We start from the raw sequence: 21142 nt of genomic DNA on the forward strand, positions 1-21142 counted from the left end.
GAGTGAATAATCAGTTACATCTATTCAGAGGTCTTGAAAATGAAATAGGAAATTAATGGGTTTGTGTTGCCAGTAACAGTGGGTATTTCTTTAGATTGATTCCAGTCCAAATCTCCTGTTTAAATACATATACAGAGGAAGTATTGTATCAGAAAACGCAGAATATTTCTTCCTTCTTGCTCATTCAGTCCCTGGACACCCTAAATGCATAAGTCCCTTATGCATTTAGGGTGTCCCTCTGGTGGTGCACAGAGGTAACGCATCTTGTTAGTTGAAATACATTAGATCATGGTGAGACAAAATTCTATTCATGTCAATGCTATAAAGATTTTTTTTAAAGAATTTCTTGTAAATGATATATAACTGAGAACAACTTTTCAAAAGTCCTCAAAATGTTGCATGAAACAGGAAGCTGAAACAGATAGATAGAACAGATAGACACCTTTGGAATGTACTTTTGGCAAAGGCGATGACAAAGAGTGAACCAACAGCAAGGACTGGACCGATGCCCAATCTTTAAATAAATATATATATGCATGTGTATTTTTGAAGAACAAACTTTTCTTTTTGTTTACCTTGAGCACAGTACCTCCACAGAGCTGTGACTTGGCCTCATGACGTCTGTAGGAGCCATTTTGACTGCCCTTCATATGGGCACTGTTGGGTAGTTGTTGGGTGTGGAAACCCCAGGTATAAAGAGGGCAGGAAATTGGCACCAGGTGTTGGAAGGTGCAGAGGCATATGATTTTTGACTGTGTCTAATGTTGGTCCACGTGTTATTGTGGCCAAGGGGAGCCAAATAAATCCATTTTAACCATTTCACTGGACTATTTTTTGATGCCTTGGAAGACACACGTGCTTAAAACCTCTTTACACCTTCAACCAGTAGTGGCTGTTTTGGCAGGGCACACTAGCCTCTACGTCTCTTTCTTCTCCATGGAGACAAGCAGGTGGCGAACCCTTATACATAATGCACCTTTGATTAAACAATATCACAACTTTTTAGAATCAGTTTCATTGATCCATGCTTTATTATGATTATAAAGTATGATGTCAGTGTTTGGATTAGCAACGTCGACGTCCTCTGACTGATGCAACTTGAGTGTCACATATGACATAGTGACCAGAGTTCAGCGAGATGTAGAATCAGTATCCACAGATGAGACTTGGCACCTTCTCCAAGCCGCGTGGTCTGATGAGCGCTGTTTGCTTCAGTGACAGCGCAGACCTGTGATCATTAAAGTGTTCGCAGAATCACAATGAGAATGATACAGAACAGGATGACACAAAGGTGTGACCTCCGCTCCGGCGCGCCTTACTGTAAAGAGTAAAGCTTAGCCAAACATTGTCTATTTGCTTCTGAATCGATAGCGCTCTCGAGAGAACATAGAGAACTTTGCATGTATGTTTGATAGACGAGTAGATTTGAATTTGATTTGATTTGGTAAAGTTATCTTCTTAATCTTTTTACCTGCAGGTGAAGCTAAGTAAAAGTAGTACCCTTACTCTAAATGCAATTGTGCAATGTGCAGTGACTGAATCTACTCAAATATGACTTGTGTTTGTATAGTTTAAATATTTACCAAAGAACTGGCACCTGTGATCACTCACCACAAATGTAATTACAAATGATCATTCAAGTCTTGCGAGTACAAAAGAAGAGTTAGATACAGTTAAACAAAGTTGTTAAAGTCAGACGTTGTCATGGTCAGATCTAAAGGGAACCGATGCTTGTCAAGCCGATCGTCCAATCAGAAAGATGGGCCCCACACTCACAGCCTGAAGTCTCCCTTTAAAATGCGACTCATGCCACCTTTAACTTCACAATCAGAGGCAAGTTTCAAGCATTCTGGTCGATTGTATTGTAAATCAGATTTCACACAAACATGAACCTTTTGTCATTCATGACCACATCTCTCTTCTTACTTCTATTGTAACTTTCTGCAAGAGTTCTTATATTGAAATGTGACTCACACTGGAACCCACTGTACAAGAACATAACCGCATTGTTGATTTTGAAGTTTAATTGAGTGTTGTTGTTGTTGTTGTTGTTGTTTTATGGCGGTTGGCATCCAATTGTTGCATAATGACGCAGACACTATAAGTTCTCCTTCCCCTCAGACTTTGTCGTAGTCCTTAAAAGTTCTTTATTCCATTGCTTAGGTGTCACAAAGCCCATGGGGTCATGAGATGTCTTTGTTGTTGTACCCTTTAGAAGTTGTTGTTGTTGTCGTTGTTGTTTAATGGCAGGTGACATCCGAGTGTCGCATTACCGCCAGACTTTATTCCTTAGAATTTCTACCTCCATCACTGTAGTACTCTTACACACATGTTCTTTATTCTGTAGGACTTTATTCTTTAGACTTCATTCTTTGGCCGTGGCTGCAGAGCCGCGGCGCGGTCAAATAGCCCAGCAGTTTCACCGAGCAAGGCCACAGCAAAGCTAGCTTTGAATGGCTTCAGCCATTGCAAATTATCTAGTTAGATCATGTATTGTTTGAATAGGTTTGTTCAGTTGGTTGTAACATTTTGACTAAGAATATCACAGAAAGAACACCACAATTTACAAATATGACATTCCTCAAACTTTCTGAATGAATTGGCACATGAGCAGCCTGATACAATAGTAGTTTGCATTTTTTTCCTGGTATAAATTGAACTGAAATGTTGCTGCCCACGATTCTCTTTACATATTCTTGACATGCCTGAGGATGTTCTTTTTATTTTAAGTTATCCAGATTCACTGCTCCACATTTGCATTTTGAAAATGGGTGTCATGACAGCAGACGTGGCTCTAATAAAGACAAAATGGTTTCAAATTCTGCCTTTGTTACCCAACTGCGTGCGCGCCTGGAACTTGATCTTCTAGTTCACGTTTGGGTGTGTGCAGAACGACATCCTGGTGCAGATGAGGCTCTGTCATTCTTTATGCGAGCATCAGACGCACGGACGACAGCGGAGAGCGCAACATGACTATAGAATCCACAATATTGAGCAGGTTTGCGTCTGTATAAGTGCAGAATGAGGAGCAGAGGTAAGATCCTTTGCTTCTACACAGATTTCTACGATTTATACATTCATAGATGTATTGTCATCCGAAGTTGAACGTTTAAATGATTTCATCACTAGGTTTTTGTTCACAGTCACAGTAGAATTTAGTAAAGTCATAATTTAAGATGGAGCGCAGAGGGACATTTACTGTGTTTTTTTTTTTTTGCTTGTTTTTGTTTTGTTTTTTGGAAAGACATTCAAATCAAAGTTGCTGGCAGGAAAATGCTCCACAGACTAAATGAATGCGTGACAAATTAATCCAACTCGTTCACGGAGAAGGCGGAGAACTTTGCGCCAGTTTTTCTTTAGTTTTGTGAGGATAAATACAGAGTTATAACCCGCAAAACACAACCGATATATGAACTGAGCGAAGGACAGTGGATGTCTAATGTTTGCTGTGGGATTCGTGGATCAATGCAACTCTTGTCCGCAATGTCAACATTCTGATATTTACAATTGACACAAAACCGATCTAATAAATAGCCACAAAAGAGAATTGCTGAATGTTTTTAGTTATTTACTTCACTTTGACTTGACGCGCTCACTTATTGGTTTGACAGCGGTTGTGCAGCTTGTCTCTCTTGTTATTTCTGTTATTCTGGTGACGTGGATTATCACCAACAACACGTTAAATGTTCAGAAAACAGCAAGGGATCTTTGGGGTAAGTCTCGCCTCCTATTTTGCACATGTTTTACTGCCTTTAAAAAAAAAAGGAGCTCATGGACAGATGTATTTCAGGAATGGATTATTCTGAGCCAGAAGCATCAGGTCAGTGTCTGCACGTTTTCTTTGCGCGGATGAACTTTTGTCTCTGAACTGACAGTTTTGTTTCAGCGACTCAGAGAGAGACAATCAAATGCAACTTAGAGAGAGACTGCGAGCCGGGGGCCTTCGCTGTGCGCCTCAAAAGTGGTGCGGCTAATGTTGTGGGGCCCACGATATGTTTCGACGGTCAAAAGTACGCACGTGTGTTGTTTATTGTGTCTATGAAAAGTAATTAAGTGTATGTTTTTTTTTTGCTACGTCCTCAGATTAATGAGCCCCATTCGTGACAATGTGGGAGCAGGACTGAACATTGTAGTGGTAGACGGTAAGGCCATAGTTATTATTCTGTAACTTTTCTGGTGGAAGGTCTGCCCCCTGCTTGTCTCCATGGCGATATTATTGATTCCACAGCATGGCATTAAACTAACCTATCTGGCATTTATTCAAGTATTTTTAATTGCAATTGTCGCATTGTCGCCACTCCCCACAGAGCTGGCCTGTAACTCTGGTTGCTTGGTCTCCATGGAGATAGATGTGTTTAAAAATGCCATGCAGTGGAACATTCTCTTAAAGCAATAGCATCTGAGACAAGCAGGCGGCATCAGAAAAGTCTCATATTGACATTTTAACGTCAACGATGCAAAAGTCTGAAGTGAATGTGTTTGTGAAGATGTTATGCACCGACTCTCCTTGATTAGGAATTATAACAATGCTGATCTTCCTGTTCAGTAACAATCCAAATATTTATGCAGTTGTAGACCTTTTTGTTAAACTCAGACACGACTGAAATCATCACCTTCGGCCCATAGAAATAAAGAGAAAGTGTTAGCAGTCACCTCCAGAGTCTCGCTCTAAAAAAACGACAAATCAAAATCTCGGTGGAATAATGGACAGACTTGAGCCACGTCAAATCATATCAGCAGCTTTTTACCATCTAAAACATATAGCCAAAATCAAAAGTATAGTTTCTAAATAAGACTTATCCATGCGTTTGTCTCACTACATGTCAATGTGAAAAATCAACCGGAAACTTGCCTTTGATACTAAGGAAAAGCCTTAATGCTTGATAACAATTCAGATAGTATCACAAAGACTATAAAAAATCACTTTTAATACAATACAATTTTCAATGCAAAATATGTTACAAAGCAGTTAAGCAGTCTTTTTTTTATGGCACAGAAACAAACTCAACTAAAGCCGCGGTAGGGGCGATGATGACTCTCGCCTTCCCGCCCGTCCATGTTTTCTGCTGCGTTTTGCGGCATACCAAACGAAGCTCAGTAATTCACCGTTGGTGATTGCGTAGTTTGCGATTCAAATATTAGTTTGTTCTGACAAATTGCAAGATTGTGCTGAACACAGACCTGAGCAGGGAGAAAGAGAGAGAGCCTCAGTGACCCGTGACTTTTCATTGATGTTCAGGGGGTCAAAAATACCCGAGTTGTGGCAGAAAGAATAAAGTCTAAAGAATAAAGTTTAAAGAATAAAGCCTAAAGAATAAAGTCTAAAGAATAATAATTCAAATGCAGCACGAGAGGAAATGTCCCATCAAAATAAAAGAGGAAGAGGAAGTGAAGGCATTCATTGCGCCCCTGCTGGCCAATTGTGAAAATACACAATATCTGTAATGTAAGTAAGTAAGTAAGTAAGTAAGTAAGTAAATTTTATTTATATAGCACCTTTCACAGACAGAGGTCACAAAGTGCTTCACAAAACACAGAATAAAACAATAAAAACACAAAAAACTTACAGTGAACAATACATATACAACAATATACAGAAAAATCAGTCCGTAAAACAAGTGCATTTAAAAGGCTTGACTAAATAAAAAGGTTTTAAGCTGACCCTTAAAAGCAGTAACTGAGTCCAGTGACCGTAGGGAGAACGGAAGATCGTTCCAGAGTCTGGGGGCAACAGCCTGGAAGGATCTGTCTCCTCTGGTCCGAAAACGGGTGCGAGGAACCAACAACAGTTTCTGGTCCAAGGACCTTAGTGAGCGAGAGGGAGCGTATGGTTTAATCAGATCGCTGATGTACAGAGGGACCTGACCATTTAAAGCTCTAAAAGTTAAAACAAGAATTTTAAACTGTATCCGGTAGGAGACCGGCAGCCAGTGAAGGGCTTTAAGAATGGGTGAAATGTGGGCCCTTCTATTTGTGCGGGTCAAGATCCTCGCTGCAGAGTTCTGGACCAGCTGCAGACGAGAGAGTTCCTTCTTGTTAAAACAGGAAAACAAACTATTACAATAGTCTAAACGTGAAGACACAAATGCATGAATTATAACTTCCAGGTCATTTTGAGACACCATTTTCCAGAGCTTAGAGATTTTCTTCAACTGAAAGAAACAGTTCCTCGTCAACAGCTTGGAGTGGTGCTCTAAAGACATGTCTTTGTCAAAGACAACACCCAAGTTTCTAAGACTTGGTTTAGCAGTCTGGCCTAAAACACCCAAGTACTGGTTTATCCCTGGAATGGCATCATCAGGGGCAATAATCAGAGTTTCTGTTTTGTCAGCATTTAGCTGCAAGGTGTCTGTCATGTCTATGTCTCTGTGTTGGCCCTGCGACAAGTTGGCCACTGTCCAGGATGTACCCCGCCTAAGGCCCGAAGTCACTGGGATAGGCTCCAGTCACCCGCGACCCCAAAAGGGAACAAGCGGTAGAAAATGGATGGATGGATGGAGTTTTTACTCAGCCATTGTTTTATTTGCACTAAACAACTGACCAATGATTTCAGCTTCTGGATCTCAGAAGGTTTAAAACAGCAATATAGCTGAATATCGTCAGCGAACAGGTGATAGGACACATCACTAAACTCTTTAATGATCATTCCCAGGGGAATTATATAAAGCAGAAATAAGACGGGACCCAAGACGGAGCCCTGAGGAACTCCACACAACAGATCAGCTGAGTCGGACATTATTTGGTTTGCAGCAACACTAAAGCTCCGACCGGATAAATATGAGGAAAACCAATGAAGAACTGACCCCGATAGTCCAATCAGGTCCCTCAGTCTGTTCAACAGGATATGATGGTCGACAGTGTCAAAGGCTGCAGACAAACAACAGAACTAGAACAGTGCATTTTCCAGAATCAGCAGACATCATAATGTCACTGGACACTTTCAACAATGCGGTTTCCGTAGAATGATGTTTGCGGAAACCAGATTGAAAAGAGTCGTGAATGTTTGACTGATCAAGGAAATCGGACAATTGTTCAGAGACCACCTTCTCTAGGATCTTGGACATGAACGGGAGCTTTGATATGGGTCTGAAACTTTTGGGGTCTGTCGCGTCCAAGTTTGTTTTTTTCAGTAAAGGCTCAACTATGGCATGTTTAAATGGACCAGGAAACACACCAGTAGAAAGAGAGAGATTTACCATTTTGGTAACCCAGGGGCCAATAACATCAAACACTTTGAGGAAGAGCCTGCAGGGAAGGGCATCTGATGTACAAGATGAGGGTTTCATCTTGGTCACCAGAGCTGAGATGTCTTCTAGAGTGACAGGCTTAAAAGAAGACCAGTTTTGGGAAACAGGCTCCACAGAAACAGGTTTATCAGACAAAGGGAGTGGGATTTGGTCTTTGATCATCTTGATCTTATCGATAAAGAACCTGAGGAATTCATTGCTGTCAGCTTTGCAGGAAACAGGAGTCACTGCAGCTGAAGGACAAACAATAGAATTTATAGTGTCAAACAACACTTTGGGGTTTTTCTTGTTGGATGTTATTAGCTGGCGGAAGTAATCAGATCTGGAACTTTCCATCATTTCATTGTAAGATGACACAAGCTCTCTGAGGTGTAACCTATGGACCTCAAGACTGGAGGTTTTCCACAGACGCTCAGTTTTCCGACATAGTCTCTTTAGGTTTAGGATATCTTCATTTATCCAAGGACAAGCTTTTTTCTGTGATGACACAGTGGATTTTACGGGTGCCACCTGATCTAAAATGGATAAACATTGGCTGTTAAAGGAATTAATTAAACTGTCCACATCAAGACAATTCATAAACAAATGAGGATCAAATACAGCAGAAAATTGGACGGTTGTATTTGCAGTGATAATGCGCCTCTGAGACCTGATGTTAGAGGCCACCGGCTCAGGAGAAAAGTTCAATTCAAATAAAACACAGCTATGATCGCTCATATGGACATCCTCCACACAGAGGTTAGTAACACTCAGGCCAAGTGAAAACACCAGGTCTAGAGTGTGTCCCTTTTGGTGAGTGGGACCTGAGACATGCTGCTCAAAGTTAAATGTTTCGGTCAAGGTTAAAAGATCCTTTGCAGGGCATGATGAGCCATCGACCAAAAATGTTAAAATCCCCAAGAATTAAAATATTTTCCAGCTTTATAATAGAAGATAAATAGTCACTAAAGACAGCAGCAGGACCAGGGGGCCGGTAGACTAAAACACAGTAAAAAGGACTTGAAGAACCAACCTTAATCATCTGTGATTCAAAGGAAGTGAAAGTGTGTGAGTCGATAACTTTACACATGTAACGGTCCTGGGACACAACTGCCAGACCTCCTCCACGTCGAACAGGGCGAGGCATCGCAGAAACGGAGCAGCCAGGTGGGCAGAGTTCATTTAGATGAATAAACTCACCCTCTCTCTGCCATGTCTCCGTAAGACACATGAAATCAAGGTTTTGTCTTGTAAAAAGTTCATTCAAGGAGAACGCTTTGTTGGCAATTGAACGGGCATTCAACAAGCCGAGCCAGGCACGCCTTACGGTCACGTGATTCCCATCTGTTTCGCCGGTAAGCCGACGAAAACAAGGAAGCGGACGGTGGACCCCAGCGCTCATAATTCCAGCGGCGCGCGGGCTCCAGGAAAACAGCCGCCACATCCCGGCCCCGATGGCCCGTGCAGGCGGCGGGAAAACAGCCGCGATGACACAGACAGGCTCCGGGAAAGCAGCCGCGATGGCCCGTGCAGGCTCCGGGAAAGACGGCGACGGCGAACAGCCGCAAACATCGAGGAGCGGGACCAGGCGCAAGCACCGAGCACGTCTCCCAAAGCCCAGGCTCGTGTGCTCCGAACACAAGGCTCGTCTGCGCTTGACTTGCACACCAGACCTTGTGCCTCGTCTCCTCTGCTTCCTCCTCTTCCCCGGGCCTCGGGACAGCATCAAAACGTCAGGTGAGTTGGGTGGACAAACAAGAGGTGGCGGAAAGGCTTGTTTGTACCTGTCCCATGTGTCGAAAAGCGACTCCATCGTCGCTTTGATGCGGAAAAGTGCGCCACGGTCATAAACCCGCACAGCAGACACACAACAGACTAATGTCTGGGCTGATAAAACTGCACACGATGTAACGATCGTCACAAATAAGCGGCATAACAAGAGTCGAGCAGTGGCGTGGCCGAACACAGGCGCCATCTTGGATCAAAATGCACTTTTTTCATGGCGTCTCGAGTAGAATATAACCCATGAGTTTCACACAAATCAGACAATGTTGAGTGTTTCACACAATGGGTAGGGGGCGCTATAGAGTCAATTTGTTACATGGGTATTATTTATTTCCAATCAGATCATAAAAACGCATTAGTGAGTGAAATATGAGCTCCGTAGATCAATTCCATTAGGCGTGACTTGTCCTTGAAAAAACAGAAAATTAAGCCTCTTTTGAGGGCGTGTTACGCAGAGACCGCAAAGAATATCAACATTCTTTTGAATATTTATTAAATTACAATGTCTTTAGATGCAAAAAGTGTTGTTTTGAGCTTGATCGGACAAAAAACTTAGGACAAGTACGATTTTGAAAAAAAAAAAGTCAAGCGTGGCGGTGCCACTTTGATTCGACATGGCTGACTTCCTGTTTATCATAGAGCGATGCTGCCAGGTGTGTTTTACTCCTCAAAGGTCAGAGGTCAAAGGTAGCTCTATCACTGTCCTAAGTCTCATGTGCCGAGGCCAAAGATTAAGAGTTTCATGTTTTTTCTTTTTTGAACTACTCGGCACTGCTGCAACAGGCGTTCTCGTAACCTCCATTTTATTGGAGTTCGGGCCGAGCCGATCGCGTCTATGTCCCATGTGTGACATTCATTAATGTTCAGGGGGTCAAAAAAGCCCGAGTTGTGGCAAAATTTTACCATGCAAAACTAAAATAACTATATTAATAAGAAGAAGAAACCGTGCCAAGAAACAAAGACTCGTCGCATTCCATTCCATGGAATGGCTCGAGCCAAATGTGATTCACAGCTAGATGAACAAGTCTGTATTTCTTTGCAGGGAACAATGGATCTGTGGATGACGTTTCATTTCTTAACTCTAAGGATGGCCGTAAGTTAGACAGCTTTATTTCATTTATTGTGCTCCTTGATTTAGTTTGAATGTGGATAACGCTCTCTCAATGTGCCAGTGACTTGCTTGACAAACACAACATAGACGTAATTCTACATGCATTGGTTCTGTATACACTTTCTGCCATGTCTTGCGAATGTGATGAATGAAAAAACGACAACAACTCAACCTTTGATAACTTGTGCCTTCTCTGACAGGATCGGCAGACATTTTGGCGCACCTCACAAAGATTAAACTGGGGAGGATTGTTTTGCTCGCCTCGTTTAATGATGTGACACCAAAGTGAGAAGCTACTGTTGTAAAAAGAAGAAAAAAAGAGATTTTTTTAAATCTAAAACTGCGCCTTTTATTCCGTCTCTAAAATATTCTTGGCAGAATGACGGATGAAATAATGGACGTTTTGGAAAGCATGGGGAGCACTTTGATCAAGACACTGAAAAGCAAAGACAACTGGGTGTTTGCCGGGAGAACAGGAGCCAATAGAAAAAGCCAGTTTGAAAAGGTCAGTGCCGGCGTTGACTGCAATTCTGTCTGTTCTTGTGTGTGTGTGTGTGTGTGGGGGGGGGGGGTCAATAGAAGCCATCTATTTTGATATGAAGCAAAGACTGGAAACATGCTCGACGTGCTTTCTTTTGTCAGATATCTGTAAACGACCCGGCGACAAACCCGTACGGGGACTGGCCCGAAGTGGTGGAGATCTCCGGCTGCGTTCCGAAGAACAGCCTGTAGACGCTCACCGTGTTATGTTCAGGGATATTACCACTCAGGAGTCTTCTTGACAGTTCTCGTTTGACATTTATCTATATAAAATGATACCAAGGGGAGAGAGTTTGAGAATTAACCACCGCTGTATTGGATGTAGAAGCAGGTACGGTGCTGAAAAGTCATGGCATTTTCTCAACTTTCTTCGACTCCAAATAACATGCTTTTAGTGACAGAGACTTGGCTGTAGACATCGCCATTAAAAAGATTGAAGCTGTAGCGACAAAACCTTTTAAAACATTAGAAAATAGAATGTTATTAACTTCACAGTCCCAGGTACACTTTATATACGTATTACTTACTTACTTTATATCACTTCCTTAACGCTGTCGACTGCTGTGTCTATGTTTGGCTGATTATTTACCAATTGTGTTGTCACCAGTGTTATGATAAATGTCATGCTATCCTTGTATTTCACAATCTCAATGTCCAGATATTAAATGTTTGCTCCCCGTTGTCATATCAAAGTAGTTGTTACTATAGGACAAAGAACAATTAAACTGTTATGAAGCTAATCTTACTTGTGTGAACCAGTTTCTTTACTTGGATATGTTAGTGCCATATGAACCATCTCGGACTCTGAGGACCTCAGGGACCGGCCTCCTGCTGGTGCCCAGAGTCAGGACAAAACATGGGGAATCTGTGTTTCAGTTTTATGCAGCTAAAACCTGGAACAGTCTTCCTGAAGATGTGAGACAGGCTTCTACTCTGACAATGTTCAAATCCAAGCTAAAAACAGTTTTGTTTAGCTGCGCATATGACGGAAAGGATTTTTTCTTTGCACTCTTCTCTTTTGTTTGTGATTTTATTAGTTTAGAAAATCAGTTGGATTGATAATTTTTAATTTAGTTAATTTTATTGTATTTCTGTTTCTGTAATTTCTTTGTGATTTGAATGCATTTTTCCTGCTGTGTGAAGCACTTTGAATTGCCTTGTGTATGAAATGTGCTCTACAAATAAACTTGCCTTGCCTTGCGTTTTTAAACAACTTTATTAAAGTTTCACATGTTTACATAAATTTACAGTGTATACAAAATTTCAGAAGTACATATCTATATACAAATACAATTATAAATTCAAGATGTCCCAGGAAAAGGACGTGTTGAGTGTCCTTCGTCTCTTGAGTTCAGTGATTATCCGTCTGAATACAGTTGAACTGTTAATAAAAGTTTGTTGAAAGATACACTTTGTCCGTGTTTTCCATATCTGAATTGTACAGATGGAGATGATGAGCTGAAAAAGTTCTGTTCGCTTTGGGGTGAAGGATTCCTGTAAGTGACCGTACACCACGGAGCAGTAATTCAAGTGGAAATTGAGTCCTATTGTTTTTAGACGGTCCCATATTTCCTTAGTTCTATAACAGTCCATGAGAAGGTGCTCCAGAGTCTCTTCCTCTTCACAATTGGGCATGGGACATAATTTAGTTGTCACATAACAGCTCCACGACACAACAGCTCGCACAGGGAGTCTGTTCACTGCCATTAGCCACCTTTTGTCTCTGATGCTTTGATCAGAGCATTTATTTAGTCGTTTTATTACATTTATAGATTGATTTTCGGTTAATTGTTTAAAAATCAGCATGTCCCCATAAAGTGTTTCTATTATTAAATTGTACAGCATTTTAGATGTTAATCCATTAAAATCCAGTTTATGTTTGTCAGTAAAATCACCGTATAGAAGTTTGTAAGCGGGGCCTTTACGTGCCCTCCCAAACCGCCTTTTCCACAGTTTGAGGTCCCCCACCCAAGGAGCCCCTCGGGCAATGGCCAGAGAAGTGTTTTTTATGAAGGTTATTGTAAATTTAACTTCCAAATTAGTTGCTCCTAAACCGCCGACACTTTTATCTTTAAATAATAAATGTCGTTTTGTCACTTCACGAGTCGTGCCCCAGATGAAGTTTACACACAGTTTAGTTAGATGTTGTACAGTTTGTTTTGGAGGAGGAAAGATTGTAGCTAGGAATATTAGTTTTGAGAGAATAAACATTTTAATTATATTTATTCTTAGTTGGTAAGTCGTCTTTTTGTTTTCCCATTTTTTAAATTCTTCTTTCGTTTGATCAGTTTTTAGTTTCCAGTTTCTGTCAGAGCTGTTGTTGCATATAATTAATCCTAATACTCTGATTTCTTCTTGAGGGTTTATGTTTATAATGACTTTTCTGTTTTCCTCTCCGATCCAGACGGCTTCAGTTTTATTGAGATTTAGTTTCGCGCCTGAAGCATTTTCATAGATTTTAAGAATTGAGTTTAAGTGTTCTACTTCCGTTTGGTTTTGAATAATCACAGTGATGTCATCTGCATAGGCCATAGCTTTAACTTTAAACGAGTCATGAAGATCTATTCCTTCGATATTTGTACATTTATTGATAGTGGATATTAGTGGATTAATGGCTATAATGTAAAGTGCTGCACTCAGAGGACATCCCTGTTTTACCCCACGACACACATTGAACGATTTAGTTAAAACACCATTTACGTTAATACATACAGTGGATTTAAAGTACAAACATTTGATCATATTAATAAATTCTGTGGGAAAACCATATCTAGACAATACGTTCCATAAATATTCCTGTGACACAAAATCAAAGGCTTTTTTTTGGTCTAGGCCTAAAACATAAAAATTCTGGTCTTCCTTATTTAAATTCAAAACTTCTCTTAAAGTGCATAGATTGTCCCACATGACCCGCCCTTTAATCGCACACGTTTGTTCCTTTTCAATTATTTCTTCGAGTACATCGTTCATTCTCGTTACAATAATTTTTGCCAGTATTTTATAATCAGTATTCATAATTGTTAAGTGCCTGTAGTTATTGATATCACATTTGTCTCCTTTTTTATACAATAAATTCATGACCCCTTCGTAGAGAGTGTCCCCCAAACAGCCCCGGGACAGACCCTCATTATACACACGAGTTAAAAGTTCACTTATATCATTTACAAATAATTGATAAAATTCGGAGGAAAGTCCATCTGGACCAGGACATTTTCCTCGATTTAGTTGTAAAATTGCCTGTTTGACTTCTGACTCTTGTATTTCTTGAGTGAGCGGGTTGAAGTCCAGGTGGCTGTACGTGGGGACGTCTCTTAATATTGTTTGAACATCGAAATCATTTGGGTTTATTCTTTTGTAGTTTTCTGCACATATTTTATTGTTTCACGTTTTTCTTTCTCTTCTGAAATAATGGAGCCATTTGGGGCTTGGACAGAAGCAATAAATTTATCTTTTAATTCTTTGGTGTAATTTAAAACAGCTTGATCAATATTTCCATTATTGTCAATATTTGTTGTTTTAGTTATGTTAAATAATAATTCAGAATTAATCTGTTTAATATGAGATTTTATTTCTTTGATCTTAGTTATATCATCATTATTATCAGGATTGTGTTTCAGATTTATGTACTCAGTAATTAAATTATCATAATATGCATTTTTTATTTTGTTTAATTCTTTACTTTGATTTTTAAGAAAACGTTTAATTCTTGATTTAAACATTTCCCAGAGAGAGATGTAGGAGTTGGTTAAACATTTTAAAGAGATTATTCTATGGATTTCTAGTTTTATTTCATTTATTGCATGTACATTTTGAAAACATTGATTATTAACTTTCCAGTATCCTTTCTGTTCAGACGGCCGTGAGTGAACGACGTCTGGACGATCAAGTGGTCAGAGAATTCAGTTAATATTGTTTTATAGTTAAAAGCTTTAATATTTGAAGAAGTATAAATACGATCAATTCGAGTTTTGGTTTTGGTGTCGAAACGTGTAAAATCAATATTATTGGGGTACAGTGCTCTGTAAACATCAATTAAATCTTCAGTGACATCTTTTAAAAGTTTTCCCTCTTTGGTCATTTGTGTTGGAGTGTTTGCTATTCTGTCTTTCACGTCTGTCACAGTATTAAAATCACCACATAAAATTACATTATAACTAACAAGTAAACATTCTTTTAACTTCCGGAATAATGTACATTTGCTATTTCTTGCCTGTGCAGTGTAAACATTGATAATTCTATATTTGTTATTTCTATAAAAACAGTCTACCAACAGGAGCCTTCCAGGCATTAGGACCCTTTGTTTTATCATTTCAACGTCATCATTTTTAAAAAATATCCCAACACCATCAGCACTTTCCTCCCCAATGGACACAACAGATTTCCCTTTTTTCCAAAGATTATTGACATCTTCCACGTCATTTGGAGTTTTTAGGCGCAACTCTTGTAAACACAATACATCATAGTTTGTTTTTAACAGGAAGTCTATTTTAGGTTGTCTGTATTTGGTCGACTGAATCCCTCTCAGGTTCCATGTGGCCACAGTTAGAGTTGTCATTGGGGTTTAATGTCAGGGGAGACTTTATTATCAACTTTCTTATTGTTACTGTTTCTGGATCTTTTCTTTTTACGTTTCCCATTCACCAGGATAAAATCAGTGGGGGGATAAATACCTTCTGGGGTGACAGAGGAGTCGGATTGTGCCCTCTCAGGGGGCAGAGGAGATCTGCTGCTCTGGATCTCTGAGGCGGAGCTGATCTCAGAGCTCGGGCTCTCACTCGCACTCTCGTATTGCTGCTCATGATCACTTTCAGAAATACTTAGTGAAGACTCCTCACCTTCACCCTGGGGTTCGTGTGAGTCGTCTGAGGATGGTAACGGGGGCATATTTGAGAGCGTAGAGTCGGAGTCATCAATTATTAGTGGTTCAGAGTGTAAATCCTGCTCCGGACAGTTGGAGGGCGGGTCAGGAGGCCGGGCACAGATCTCTGGTGTCGGCTTGGAGATGGTTGTATTTACGTTGGCTCCAGGAGGGAGCTTTGTAGAAGCGGGTCGGGAGCTTGTCTCCGGCGGCTTGGTTTTACCAGGCTGCGCACCGATCACAGGCGGCGGTTTTTTAGGCCGGGCACTGCGTTCAGGCGAATTCCCGGTGCCACTGGTCGCAGTCGGCGGCTGTTCGGACCGGTTACTGCGCTCAGTGGAGGCGCCTCGAGAGAGCCCTGGCTGGCGCTGCACCTCCGAGCCTCTAGAGGGCGGCAGAGGCGGGCGGGGGTCAGGATGCTCAGATGTGGAGCTGGGCTTAGGTCTGGGTTGTTTGCTGTGGAGTGGCTTTGTAACAGGCTGCTCTGTGGTCAGATTGGATGGCTGGACTGTTGCGGCTTGTGCATAAGACATCCGGGTGTTATCAGTGTCTGCTTGTGTATTTGTGGGCGGTGCTCTGGACTTATTGTAGTGTGAGCTGGGGCAGGTGAAATATGTGTGACCATGTTCCCCACACAGGGAGCACAGAGCTTCAGACTCACAGTCCTTGGCCTTGTGTCCATTATTCCCACATCTCCAGCACTTCACCAGTGGACATTGTCTCACCTGATGGTCGAGGGACTGACAGATGAAGCAGGAGTTGATCTGTCCGGGGTAGATGATGCGGCCGTTGTAGGGACCGAGTGAGATGGAGTTAGGAATATTAACATAATGTCCATTAGAGTCTTTCAACAGTTTAACTTTATATTTACGTATTCCGTACCATATGCCAAATTTATCCACTGGTTTGGACATTTGGATTATATTGCAGAATCTGCGCAGGTACATTGCGATGTCCTGATCCGCGATGCGGGCGGTCCAGAATTTCACTATAATGTTAGTTGTGTCAATTTGAATTGAGTACTCCACAGTCCAGTCTTTCCGGTGGGGTCACTGCTAATCTCCCACATCCAGCATAGTTTGGATTCACTCAACACTTGGCGCTGTCACTTGTGCGTGCCTTGCCTTGCCTTGCCTTACTGTAGACATGGTATTCCGGCTTCCTGGTGTGGTATAACGTGTACTTCCTGTTTTGACTTTACCTGTGCGCATCATTGGACTAAAGATAACTGCTCAAGTTTTCCTTTTTACTCTTTAAGTCTTTCAATAGAAAATCCACAACACAAGCTATGGAGATGCTGTATAACATCTCCATGGAGACGAGATAGTGGTAAACCCGACGAGATAGTGGTAAACCCGTCACCAGAAAAGTTACATAGTGCCCCTCGTGTTGCAAATGCATATAAACGTTTTTGTTGAAGCTTTTAACTTAAAAACTACTTCTCTCTTGCTCATGGTAACTTAAATAGATATTTACTACATTTGAATTAATCCATTTGAATAAAGAAAAGAAGAAATAAGTATTTGATGAACAAAAACATGAATAACAATCAAAATGTTTCAAGTATTTTCTCACCGGGTTCTTACAGACACTCCGCTGCGCGACGGTTCAGTGATGGGATTTGAAAGGGCCGCTGGTGTGACAGGGCCGCTGGTGTGACAGGGCCGCTGGTGTGACAGGGCCGCTGGTGTGACAGGGCCGCTGGTGTGACGGGGCCGGTGGTGTGACGGGGCCGGTGGTGTGACAGGGCCGCTGGTGTGACAGGGCCGCTGGTGTGACGGGGCCGCTGGTGTGACAGGGCCGGTGTGACGGGGCCGGTGGTGTGACGGGGCCGCTGGTGTGACAGGGCCGGTGTGACGGGGCCGGTGGTGTGACGGGGCCGCTGGTGTGACAGGGCCGGTGTGACGGGGCCGGTGGTGTGACGGGGCCGCTGGTGTGACGGGGCCGGTGGGGTCACTGCTAATCTCCCACATCCAGCATAGTTTGGATTCACTCAACACTTGGCGCTGTCACTTGTGATTTGTCTCATAGTCTGAGGACCACATCCCTCTGAGCTCGTCTCCTCTGAGGCTGAAGCCTTATGCTCCACTGCAGCTTTGCCCCAGCGCATCATTGCAGCTCTGCACACACGCACGCACACGCACACGCACGCACACGCACACACACACGCACGCACGCACGCACACACACACACTTCACACGCACGCGCACGCACACACACACACACACACACACACACGCACGCACGCACGCACACACACACACTTCACACGCACGCGCACGCACACACACACACACACACACACACACTTCACACGCACACACACGCACGCACACACACACACTTGCACTTCGCACTTCACACGCACACACACACACGCACGCACGCACACACACACACTTCACACGCACACGCACGCACACACACACACACACTTCACACGCACACACACGCACGCACACACACACACTTGCACTTCGCACTTCACACGCACACACACGCACGCACGCACACACACACACTTGCACTTCGCACTTCACACGCACACACACGCACGCACGCACGCACACACACACACTTCACACGCACGCGCACGCACACACACACACACACACTTCACACGCACACACACGCACGCACACACACACACACTTGCACTTCGCACTTCACACGCACACACACGCACGCACGCACACACACACACTTCACACGCACACGCACGCACACACACACACACACTTCACACGCACACACACGCACGCACACACACACACTTGCACTTCGCACTTCACACGCACGCACACGCACGCACTCGCACGCACACACACACACACTTCACACGCACGCACACACACACCTGCCATGATATTGTATTTAAAAGTGTGACGTTATGATATCAGAATCAGAATAAGTTTATTGCCATTTATCAATGAACAGGATTCACGGACATAGGAACTTCGGTTCGGTGCAACACAAATATAACACTGAACAATAAATACATTTGAATGATGCGTGCCTTGTTTACTTCTCAAGGGCATATGACAGGTTAGACAGGTTAGCTATGTTTCCACAGCAACTTGACTGGTGTGAAACTGCTAATTAATTACCAGCGGTACTATAATCTATTCAGGGTTAGGCCAACAATTTTGGTTGGTTTAGAAAATCTCATGGTTGAACCTTTGGAATAAAGTGGAAAAAGTTAGATCATTACACACTTTCAATGGTTAAATTACATCAAATCTAAATGCCAGGGATATTAAGTCTTCAAAACAAATAGTTCCTTCATGCAGGCTGATTTTCCCTAAAACGTCTGACTAAAATGTCTCTCAATTCATTAGCAATGGAAATAAACCTTTTCTGACACTTATTCTGATTCTGAATTCAAACTGAAGATGTTCCTGAACCTTTGGAGCATAAACAAGTCTTTGTGAAGCTGAGAATCTGTAGTTTAGGTCTCTGTTATCTTATTGTTATCTGTAGTTTAGGCCTCTGTTATCTTATTGTTATCTGTAGTTTAGGTCTCTGTTATCTTATTGTTAGGTCTCTGTTATCTTATTGTTATCTGTAGTTTAGGCCTCTGTTATCTTATTGGTATCTGTAGTTTAGGCCTCTGTTATCTTATTGTTATCTGTAGTTTAGGTCTCTGTTATCTTATTGTTATCTGTAGTTTAGGTCTCTGTTATCTTATTGTTATCTGTAGTTTAGGTCTCTGTTATCTTATTGGTATCTGTAGTTTAGGCCTCTGTAATCTTATTGTTAGGTCTCTGTTATCTTATTGTTATCTGTAGTTTAGGCCTCTGTTATCTTATTGTTATCTGCAGTTTAGGTCTCTGTTATCTTATTGTTATCTGTAGTTTAGGCCTCTGTAATCTTATTGTTATCTGTAGTTTAGGTCTCTGTTATCTTATTGTTATCTGTAGTTTAGGTCTCTGTTATCTTATTGTTATCTGTAGTTTAGGTCTCTGTTATCTTATTGGTATCTGTAGTTTAGGCCTCTGTAATCTTATTGTTAGGTCTCTGTTATCTTATTGTTATCTGTAGTTTAGGCCTCTGTTATCTTATTGTTATCTGCAGTTTAGGTCTCTGTTATCTTATTGTTATCTGTAGTTTAGGCCTCTGTAATCTTATTGTTATCTGTAGTTTAGGTCTCTGTTATCTTATTGTTATCTGTAGTTTAGGTCTCTGTTATCTTATTGTTATCTGTAGTTTAGGTCTCTGTTATCTTATTGGTATCTGTAGTTTAGGTCTCTGTTATCTTATTGTTAGGTCTCTGTTATCTTATTGTTATCTGTAGTTTAGGCCTCTGTTATCTTATTGGTATCTGTAGTTTAGGCCTCTGTTATCTTATTGTTATCTGTAGTTTAGGTCTCTGTTATCTTATTGTTATCTGTAGTTTAGGCCTCTGTTATCTTATTGGTATCTGTAGTTTAGGCCTCTGTAATCTTATTGTTATCTGTAGTTTAGGTCTCTGTTATCTTATTGTTATCTGTAGTTTAGGCCTCTGTTATCTTATTGTTATTGTCTCTAATCATAAGTAGGGAGTGCTACACACGCTCAGGAATCAGATTTCAAATCCCACCTCGTCTTTGGTAAATAAGTGAAGGAGTAAAGCTGCTGTTGGACGTCTGGACTGACACACACAAGACTGAGCATCCGTTGGGTTTTGACTAATCCCCTTTTTCAAAGCTGAAGCTAATGTCTCTCAAAATAGGGACTTGTAATAAAATGAAAACTTGCTTTTAAAAACAATGCTTATGGGTGTTTTCTGACCCTGATTCTTCCCAGAATGGTTGATTTGACTGAAAGTAAGTGGTTTATAGCTTCCATTTAATATTTTGCCTTCCCAAGGTGGACAAAATGGAATGTTTATGTATTTATTTTAAATTTGTATTATTAATCCCCTTTGAAGGAATACATAAAATGTCAATGTCAAAATGTCAAAAAGTATCATTTGTGATATGTGATATTATTTGTCCAGTAAAACCTAAAATTCTGGATTTTTCTCTCATCAAAAGTGTCCGTCACAATCTTCAATTGTATAATCAAATAATGTAAACCCAATAGTAAAGGTCTTTGATGAGACTCTGATGTCATTCACATGTATCTGAGTAGGTTTCTTTTTGTTTAATATTCCCTATTTGGTGATAGTCTGTGGTTAAACCAATTTCTCCATTGAAATCAAAGTATGTTCCACTTCCCACTTGATTTTTTTTATTTACAATGTTTTCTTGACAAACTCCTATTGTTATTCCTGTGGTGAAACTGCTGTATGGACACTTGGAGAAAAGAAGGAAAGGCCTCTGTTTCAAGTGGGCCCGACACAGATCATTAGAAAGGTGTACTTAATAAAGTGCCTGCTAGATTAATGTGTATACAAGGCAGCTTATTTAACACCGACATAAATTACCTTAAACTGAAATACTTTATGACTTTTTGCAGACAGGTAGTAATATTATAGCAAAGTGTGGAATGTTCATGCAAACATACATTTAAGGCAGCTGTTGCAAAGGGAAATATATATGTTAATTGGTAGTCAGCTGTTGAAGAATAATTTTATATTAATTTAGAACAGATGTACAGTTTAAGACATAAGATAAAACATAGGCCCTAGGTATGAAGAA

The 21142-nt window shown here is 41.3% G+C and overlaps 1 protein-coding gene across 1 annotated transcript; it reads left to right on the forward strand.

Annotated features, from left to right (window-relative positions):
• Positions 1–2946: 2946 nt before the first annotated feature.
• LOC140366251 (protein FAM3C) lies at positions 2947–11700 on the forward strand. The gene is made up of 9 exons (XM_072452916.1): positions 2947–3034; positions 3612–3713; positions 3791–3820; positions 3887–4010; positions 4084–4142; positions 10054–10104; positions 10323–10407; positions 10501–10627; positions 10765–11700. The coding sequence occupies exons 1-9, from the start codon at positions 3022–3024 to the stop codon at positions 10852–10854; spliced, it is 681 nt and encodes a 226-aa protein (XP_072309017.1). The 5' UTR covers positions 2947–3021; the 3' UTR covers positions 10855–11700.
• Positions 11701–21142: the final 9442 nt, after the last annotated feature.

Source organism: Eucyclogobius newberryi, unplaced genomic scaffold (genome assembly GCF_026437365.1).
Source record: "Eucyclogobius newberryi isolate DKJ021-1_F unplaced genomic scaffold, fEucNew1.0.hap1 SCAF_19, whole genome shotgun sequence".
Classification (NCBI taxonomy): Eukaryota; Metazoa; Chordata; class Actinopteri; order Gobiiformes; family Gobiidae; genus Eucyclogobius; species Eucyclogobius newberryi.